The following is a 9850-nucleotide window of genomic DNA, read 5'->3' as shown; positions in this document are numbered from 1 at the left end:
AATAAAGAGTTAGGGTTCTTACTTTAGCTTATCACCTTACTCAAAACTGGTTTTTTTTTTTCCACAACCATGCCACTGCAAGGGAAGCATTGTATTGGTAATTCTTTGTCAAAAAGCAAAAACTAGAACACATAATGGTTTGGTGACTAAAAGACAAAATTAATGTTTGTAAACATAGACTCTAATTGCGGCCAAAATATAATGTTTTTACAAGGTAATTAAGAAAATTTCTAATGAGTTTATTTTAGTTGTGTGAGTTAATATTACATGGCAAAATTTTGTATAGCTAGAATGAAAATTTTGACAAGTAATATAGAACGAAGGTGAGTACAAAAATTAGTTTAAGCTGAAAAATTATGGAATAGAAGGAATTAGTTAAGGGGACAATTGATAAAATGGAAGGTTAACATACTAATCAATTATAACCCCAAAAACTTCCCCAAGTATCCAGTATATGCTCTTTGACACCCCAACGCTCCTGCATTACAAGTTTTACAACATAGTAACATACAAGACCTTACATAGTGATCAAACATTCAAACCCTTGTATCCCTCTTCTTCTCTCCTCTCCAATCCACCACATATACCCCACCAAACCAATACCCCACCTCAACGATTCAACCCCATCACAATTGACACCGCTGACCTTACATGTCCTACACCCCTATGCAACCAAAAAAAAATACCAAATGGCAGAGATGTGGATTTGGTGATTAGACAGTGAAAAACATGCTTGTGGCAGAGGATGGTGGTGGTAAATAGGTAGAGGGGAGAGGTTTTGGCGGGGCCGTGTAGGTGGCTTGGGTGGCAACTATAAGGTTTGTGGTTTTGGAGGCTGTGTAGAAGAGACATGAGAGCTCGATCTGATGGGGGTGATGGGTGGAAAGGAGGTGGAAGTGGCGGGCTGTCGACTGGTTATCCTTGGAAGGATCTTACACAACCATGCCATGTGCTCCATCGAATAGCAATTCAGAAGTGATATGCTGAAATAAAAACCTGCAACCAGTTATGTTGAAAAAAAACTATGATGCAATGTGCTCCATGAAATTTACAGCCACTAAACTTTCTAGCAATCATTTGTTAATTTTGCTAAATGAGTAGACTTCTAGCCTCTTAGCCAATGTAGCAGCAGACAAAGAAGCCAAGGCAACAAATCCAGTATCAAGTAAAGTTCAGCTAGAATTTCTGGATGACAACAGAGTTGGCAAGACCAGCCTGCTCTATAGTCTGCTCAAGATCAGTTAATTGCCTGGGAGGAAACCCCATCATCTGAAGTGTATAAACTCCTGTTCTAGCTGGCCTTGATGCATCAATGAAGGCATGGATATCTCTTATAGTATGATGATAATTGAAACGTGAGACCATACGAGTCCCATCAGCTAACCTAAGCTGGATAGAGGTTGATGGTAGTTTATCATCCACGACTAGGCCCATCACAGGGGGTGGAGCAGAGCTGCGAGCAGTTACAGAAGCAGAGTCAGAAGGGGTCGAGTGGCTAGCACCCAACGTTCTTCCAACACCCTGAAATGGAACTTTTCGTTTTTGTGGTTCCTGCATGAAGTATAAGTTATTGAACTTTACAACACAAAATCAACATGACCAAAAGAAAAATGCAAGTGAATGAAAAAACATACAGGGCAGTTCTCATTCCTCCTCACAAGATTACAATGGACTGCAGTCTTCCTGTCTGCTGGCTCTAGTTCTTTTGGGCACTCAGAATTTGTGATGCTCTGCACAAGATTCTTTTTTACATAAGCAAGCATACACAATGCCAATTATCACCTTCAAGATAGATACTACCAACAAATCACTCACAAAAAACTATCAATTGAATTAAAAAATTAAACAATCATCTATTACTCTATACTAAAGTAGAATATTTTCTGGAGCGAATTTTCCCTGCCAAACTCTGTTTTATTTATTTATTTATTTTTAGATTATTACATAATTATAAATTATCCTAGGAGCATTATAATCTAACTACTTATTGCTATGCACATTTTTCTACGCACTTCACATTAATTAATCTACAAACTTCATCATTTATTTATTTATGGGTTGACTAATGAATTTTATTTAGAGACTTCTATATTTTGAATACTACTCCGTATTAATTTAATAATCCGAGCATGGTACTATAATACTGGAAACATCATCTTCCCATAACAAGCTGTCAGCATGTGAAGGAGATAAGTGTATAAAACTTTTGTAAGTTAATAATGGTTATACAGGTTCTAAAGACAAACTAGTGTGTCCCTCGGGCGATGCCCCGGGTTGCTAGTTTGTGTACTTCTATAATTTGATGATTTATGTTCGACTGTTTGTATAGTTAGTGTGTGGTTTGAGTGTTGCCTCGGGTGTCACTTTTTTTTTACCTAGTATGTATTTATATTCTAATCTTGTGAAAAATAAATGAATTGAATTACCTCTAATTTACTTAATGAATGAAAGGAATATATAATATTATTTGAAACTTGAAACATTAATAAAAGTTAGTTGAGATGGTAAATGTATTACCTGAATGTATAGGAGGTTATGGGTTTAAATCTAGCTCAAAGCATAATTTATTTATTTTGTTAAATGAAGTGGCAAGCTTACGTAGCGCATATACTTTGCATAGTGACATGGCATTATAACATGGCACATATACTTTGAAGAGTGTCACGTGGCACCGTTCCTTTAAATGGGACGCTTTTTAATATATAGCATAGATTTTAGTCCCAACCAACAAGTCGACAACTTATAAGAAGAAATTGTGGCATTAAATCTGTTGTGGGTGTAACAATTGAGTGTGTTTTGTCCTTTTCCTCTTATAATTACATCGCACTTGTTAAAATTTAAAATGTATAAAAAGAAAAGAAAAAAACCCTGACGGGATATCCATTGTCTTAATGATTGAAGCACAATCTATGCAACGATGCAAAATGAGGGTCTTATATTCCATAATTGTTAAGTTCGCTTTCACATATAATTATGAGAAGCATATATCACAAATCATGCTAGTCGGATGACAAATCATCACCAACTGTCGACTGTCGAGTATCATGCAGTGAAATCTAGTGAAAGACTAATAACGCCTTCTATATACATGCTTCCTCCATTCCATTTAACTCACAACAATTAACATTTGCCATTATTCGCATACTCCGTATTAGTGTTTGACCATCTTTAGTGATTGAAATGTAAGTTAAAATGTAGTTGGAAATTCGGAATCTTGTTATATTCATCTCAATATATGTTATCATAATATCAAGAATACCTAAGTTTTACTTAATCATAATTAAAGATATTGATGATTGAAGTTAAGCATCAGCAAACTTGACAGTCAAATTATTGCAAGTTATATAGAGATAAGACATGACAACTAAACTCAGACAAGGTAGTACAAGGTTATAAATTCAGATACTGTAATATTTAACTTTCTATTAATAACACAATATATTTAGCACCTTCCCCTAAATGGTGTTTTCAAAGGTTTCAGCATAAACATACATATTTTCCACTAACCTATTGTAGTCTGCTAGTCTCTTACATATTATTTGCTGGGACCAAATTTGTTATTTTGTTTTTTTTAATGACACTGGAACCCTATTGACCTATAGAAACTGCCTCACACCCATCAAACAGAATAAACAAATTGATGATGGATGCCAAGAAAAAATAACACAGCTCTTCATCCGTCAAATAAATAGTAAAAAAAAAGTAGAAAACAAAAAAGGAATCAAATCATCCGATGACCATCAAAATTTGGAGGATTACCTGCAAAAATGGAGCATTTTCTACATCATCAAATCTCCTCAAAGGCCCATCATCCACTGTGAAACCATTACGCCATAAGGTGATAGTATGAGTGATAGTTTCAGGAGCCTGCTCGGGAGGAGAAGATGACACCGTCTCTCCTGAGAGTAACCTAGCTGTTCCAGTAAAGCTTCTTGAGCTTGAAGATGGTTGTTGAACATCAACTGGTGCCTCAATACTTCCCACACGTCTAGCTTGCTCAAAAATCGCTTCAGCATTAATATCCTTGGAAGGATCTTGCACAACCATGCCACTGCAGGGGATGCATACAGATTAGATCTTAACCAAGAATTTGAAATTTACATGAGCTAGTAACTTCATTCCAATACAACATAGACCTGTATGGCTGTATGCTTATATTTGATCTTACACTAGAAAACTGAACAATATAATTTCAAACAAAGATTGTTCACTAATAAGTGAAAGAATCCGAAACCATTATATTCCAACAAGGAATCAAAACCTCTTTCCAGCATTGATACAACAGTATAACACACATCAAACAGGACAAGCCCATGACAATCTGAATTTGCCAAAGCATAAAAAAGGTCATTGAGTCAAACAATTCACTGTTCATTGACTTTTGGGAAAACAAAGGGGTTCATTAAACTACCTGCTTTTAGACATATGAAAATAACATATTAGGATGGTCAGCCACTTTGTTATCCTAGGGGTAAATTTTCATACATCATCTCCCTTGCCCATCTAGAATGAGACCTTCTTTAGAAGAATTAGTGTACTAGATGTAATCGTTGTCTAAACATTATCAATTTATGTTCTAAACTTGCATCATGCATAAAGCACCATCCTACAAGTGAGTAAATGAGAGGGGAAGAGAGGCAATAGCACAAGTGCACAACCCCATGAAAGAGATCTGAAATTCAAATAAAAACAGCATATGTTGTTCCATATGGTATACTTGCGTCAGACAGGAAAATACTTAGTTTCATGACCTTTTCATCAAACATGAACTAGTCTTATTATGAATATAATCCACTAAAAAACTTGTAAATTCTAATTAAAAAAGTAACAGTTTTGATCATCTATGCCCCAATAGAGAGTAGAGGCAGAAACCTCATGCAAAAAAGATTCAACTGGCTATCTATGATTAACCCTATATCCAAATGTATATTGTATATCTAAACACAACTAGTTAGCAAGCTACATTCAGTCGTTCAATCACGAACCAAAAACTCAAGCTTGGCATTAGGTAAGCCAAATTTAACTTACAACAAAATCAGGGCTCCAATTGAAGACTATACTCACACAGAAATCTCATCAACAAGAGGCAAATCAGAATAGAATTATCGGTCTTCCAAACCCTTTGAGAATCTCCAAAACATTTCTCAATGTATCCTAAAATCGCATCGACACAACCCACATTACCATCAAAATGTGTACATCAATTCTATATCAAAATGTGCAAAGCAGTAGTAAATTGACAAAAATACCATCAAAATGTGCAAAGCAGTAGTAAATTGACAAAAATACCATCAAAATGTGCAAAGCAGTAGTAAATTGACAAAAATATATCAGCAATTCAAGGGTAGCAGTACTGTTCATCCAATTCATTCAAGATTCATCAAAAATATAATAATAGACCTTCAATTTTCATAATTCTCCCTCGTAAATCAAATACTCCCTCCATCCCGAATTAATCACATCACTTTCCTTATAAACTCGTCCCAAATTACGAATTCAAAACAGAGAGAGTAACAAAATTAAAACCCTAAAAATCAAATCAATCAATTTAAAATCAATTAGGGCGTACCTTTTCTGACCACCAGTGAAGAACTGAGCAGGACGATCACCATCAGAATCACTATCAGAACCATCAGCACCCGAATTCCGGTTCAGATCAGCAAAAGTACGAACACCTCCAACACGACGACGAGTCCTGGAATCAGAACTTCTAGCATTGTTACCATCGTTGTTATCGGCAGTTCTCCGAGAACGGAGACTGTACTGCGATCGAGCTCCGGCGGGAGGAGAATGCGAGCGAGAGCGAGAAGGAGAAGGAGAGAGAGAAGCGGAGGGGGAAGAAGGAGGGATGAAATCAGCATCAGCAGCACCATCGTCGTCGTCGGCAGCGGCGGCGGCGGTGTTGACAGCGGGAGGAGGGGCGGAGGAGGACTCGAAGAAGGTGGAGACGGCGGCGTCGACGTCGAAGTTGTGGCTTTCGAGGAAGAATTGGGCTTCTTCGAGAGTGGAGGAGGTGATCTCCAAGAAAGTGTTGATGATGGAGGAGTTGGAGTTTTGGTGGGACGCCATTGATGAGATTGTTGCAGCAGCTTCTTGTTCTGGGTTTGGTATGGGTTCCATACTTGTTTATGATGTGTTTGAGGTTTTTAGGTTTCTCACTTTTGTTTTAGCTTTTGCTTTCGAATTGGGATGGATTCAAGAGATTGTTTCATTTGCTTGTGTTTTTCTTAGGACTAGAGTGCTCCAACGTAAATTCTTTGCGATGAAAAACAATTTTAATTAAGATTTTTTTGACTTTTACAATCCACGAAGAACATATTTTTTGCACAAAAATCGAATAATTTTCTTTTAAACCGTTAGATTTAACGGTTTTTTTGACGCTAGGTGGTAAAAAATTATTTTTAGAAATTTTGTTTTTGTAGTAAAATAAAACTTTTAAAAGTTTTGATGGTAAAAAACAATTTGTTGATTTTTTATTTGTGGTAAAAGTCAAAAAATCCTTTTAATTATGACGTGGGTTTTGTGTAGCTGGCCACATAAAATAGTCCTATAGCCATGCGCTATGTTAGCAACTTAGTATGCTCTTACGCCATCAAAATGAAGAAAAAGTTGCGCAAATCCCTAAAACTTGCGTATAATAAACATTGCCGCTTTAAGTAATTAATTTTCCTTATAAAACACACGGCACAAGTTTGCACAAATAAAATTCGAATCAAACACAATTTACAACGTAACATGCATGACTAAACAATCTGAATTTTGTCATGAACCTATGAAAATTAAACAGATTGGAGACTCACTAACGAATCTGAAATTAAGAGTAAGAAGCTAAGAACAACCAAATCAAATCAAGAAAAACGTAACTGCCAACAATAAATTAGGTAACCTGATGAATGTCAGTTATGTCACTCTTTGTGAAGAGTTTTAATTAGTTTCATAGTTTTGGTAGGTTTTTGTTCAATTTTAACACTTTTTTTTATCCCATTTGTCATGTTTGTGTGCGGAGTATCATTGTTGCTCAACTTTATCTTTCCTTGCATTATATTAAACTATACTGGTTTATTCTTGTGTTTAGAAACATTTCGAAAAGTCCATTGCTCATTGATGGAAAAATAAAAGATAATTGAACAACTAATGAAGAAAAGTGCACTTGATTTGTAAAATTTGAACTTAAAATGGCCATTTACCCGCAAAACTTTCTAGAGTGATTCCACTTAGAAATGAAACCTTATCTTAAGAGCTTTCCAAAGATAGGTCATATGCCCAACATCGATATAAAATGAGAGAAATATGATCATTTGAAATTTAGCAGTTTTGTGTTGATGCGCAAGCTACAAGGAGCGCGTACAACAAATTTTCTGAAGCAATCTACTACACCTTCGCTAGTGTGAAGAGCACCCTTGCCAAGCCATGGAGTGCAAACTTATGTACCATTGTTAGATTTTTTTATGGAGGTTCCTAGGCAAATTAGTGGAATATAAATAGGTTATTTTGTTCATATTAGAACAAATCTTCATCCTTTCTATAGTTTTTGAACTAGTTTTAGGTTTGTAGAGCGAGAAAGTCTAAATGTTTACAGAGAAAAAGTGAGACAAAAAATGGAATAATTCATGGATTTTGGATAATCAAAGGGTAAGGCATACCGATTTTGGGCAGTCGTCTCTGTCATTTCAGAAATATTTATCGACTTTTAATTGTAATATGTTAGAAATGACCTTGCACCACACGAAGCATCATCACCAACTTCCCTCATTCTATCAAAGTCCCATCACATGTTTAAATGTAAGTTGGTAAACCTTATTTGCATTGTCCACACTCATTGTAATAGCTTAAAGGTAAATGTCGTTAATGGCCTAAGTTTGTGTTGTGTAAGGGCTTATTATGCCTATAGTAACTAGGGGTGTCCATTCGATTTTCAGTTTGGATTTTAGCCAAATCCAATCCGATCCGAAATAAAATTTGGTTTTCAATTTTCAAATCCAATCCGATCTGAATTTCTCGCCAAATCCGATCCGACCCAATTCGAATTTGAATTCGATTGTTTGGATCCGATCCGAAAATCCAAAATCAAGATACATATATTATAAATTTTTAGGGCCTAATACGATTATAAAAATAAAAATACCATTAATAAAATCTAATTCTTGATAGCATAGTTGTACATGATTAATACAGAATTGCAAAAATAGTTTTACATGGTTACTATTAAAGTAATTAAAAACTTTTAACATGATTAAAATAATATTAACAATCATTATTTGTAAAATCATGGTTTCATATATTCTTTTATTTCAGTTTTTTGGATCCAAACAAAGTCAATTCGATTCGATTCAAAATTCCGAATTATCAAAAAAATTTCAATATGATCCAATTTAAAGTTTGGATCTGATCCAAATTATTATTTCGGTTTAAATTGGATTGGATTTCGGTTTTAATCCGAATAATGGATACCCCTAATAGTAACCCATGCTACTTTATTTTCCGTTCGTTTGTTGTAAACCTAGTTTAATTAATGTAATTTCATCCACTTTCAAAAAAGAAAAAAAAAAGCCAAAAAAAACTTAAAACAATTGATACAAGCTTTGGTGTCTAAAAAAAGTACGAAGTACTTGATTAGCTCCCATGCGATGCACGAATATAATGAAAAAAAAAGAGAGGTATATATATAAAACAATACTCGTAAAAAAGCTATAATAATGTTTCATTGGGTAAGGGTTGTCAAAAGTTTTTAAAAAAAAATTTGTGAAAAGCTTAATGTACTGTATTATGTATTAAAGTATTTTGTAGTTAATATTTAGTTTTTTCCATAAAAAAAATAAGAAATAGAAAAAAAAAAGTTTAGGCGGGAAAAAATTAAAGGAGAAGTTGACACTTGTACAATTTGTGAAAAGGAATGATATCAGCGGTTATTATTTTAGTACTCCGTATTAGTTATAGACTAATATAGTACGCGTGCAATTACACGGTTTTGACAGTTCAAATATTAAATCTCACAAAATCGAAACCAAGTTAGTTTAATGCATATATAATAGTGATATTTTTTACATTATTTTATCATTCATTCACAAAAATGTGTATCATGGTATTGCGTATCATAATTTTAATTCAATGTTGAATACAATACATTTAAATTTAGAGATATAAAAGGGTTCATGCATAATTGACCTTTTAGATTAGAATAACTCATGCGAGTTATGCCAATTAATATATCTCATATATTATCTAGAGATGGCAATGGGTCCAGGACCTAACCTAGACCCGGTTAGACCCAACCCATATTTTAGGATTTAGATTGTAAATGGATATAGGTCAGATCTAGGTCAAAGTGCAATGGGTCCCAGTCTGAAAAGTTCAAACTCATACCCATCACAGATCCGACCCATAGACCCGTGATTCTTTTTTATAAAAAAATTACATCTAAAGAATTAGATGAAAGAAAAACCTAAAGAACCTAACTCCAAACTACAACTGCCACTCCTCTAAGGGCTCTAAGTCAAACGGCTCATAGCTCCTACTCTTGTCAAGTCGATTGACATATTATATACTCCCTCCGTTAATTTTTATTTGCAACTTTTGCCATTTTAGTTCACTAACCACTATGTGCAACTTTCTATTTTATTTCTATTTTTAGTACACAAAAACCCTAAAATTACAAATTTACCCTTAATTAAAAATTCTGATTTTAATAATTTTACTAGTGGGTGGGCCAACTTTCTCTCTCCAAACACTTTAATCACTTTCATTTGCTAGTGGGTGGGCCAACTTTCTCTCTTCAAACACTTTAAATACTTTCATTTACTCCCACTAATGTTTGCCCTTTAAATTTTGCCTCGTGAACCGCAAAACCCCC

General features: G+C 34.6%; 1 protein-coding gene across 1 annotated transcript; it reads right to left on the bottom strand.

Moving 5' to 3' along the window:
- Nucleotides 1-336: 336 nt before the first annotated feature.
- LOC110711968 (plant UBX domain-containing protein 4-like) lies at nt 337-6320 on the bottom strand. The gene is made up of 4 exons (XM_021890410.1): nt 5570-6320; nt 3760-4051; nt 1635-1730; nt 337-1551 (listed from the first exon to the last, which is right to left on the bottom strand). The coding sequence occupies exons 1-4, from the start codon at nt 6118-6120 to the stop codon at nt 1177-1179; spliced, it is 1314 nt and encodes a 437-aa protein (XP_021746102.1). The 5' UTR covers nt 6121-6320; the 3' UTR covers nt 337-1176.
- Between the last annotated feature and the right edge of the window lie 3530 nt (nt 6321-9850).

Source organism: Chenopodium quinoa, unplaced genomic scaffold (assembly GCF_001683475.1).
Source record: "Chenopodium quinoa cultivar QQ74 unplaced genomic scaffold, ASM168347v1, whole genome shotgun sequence".
Classification (NCBI taxonomy): Eukaryota; Viridiplantae; Streptophyta; class Magnoliopsida; order Caryophyllales; family Amaranthaceae; genus Chenopodium; species Chenopodium quinoa.
Note: the sequence above shows the minus strand (reverse complement) of the source record. Positions and strands in the feature narration are given on the sequence as shown.

Excerpts from the sequence above, each read along its gene's own strand:
- LOC110711968 (XM_021890410.1), bottom strand. The coding sequence starts at position 6,120 with ATGGAACCCATACCAAACCCAGAACAAGAAGCTGCTGCAACAATCTCA. Across the intron at positions 4,052-5,569 it reads TTCACTGGTGGTCAGAAAAG|TGGCATGGTTGTGCAAGATC; the intron begins GTACGCCCTAAT and ends CATCCCCTGCAG. Across the intron at positions 1,552-1,634 it reads GGAGGAATGAGAACTGCCCT|GAACCACAAAAACGAAAAGT; the intron begins GTATGTTTTTTC and ends TACTTCATGCAG.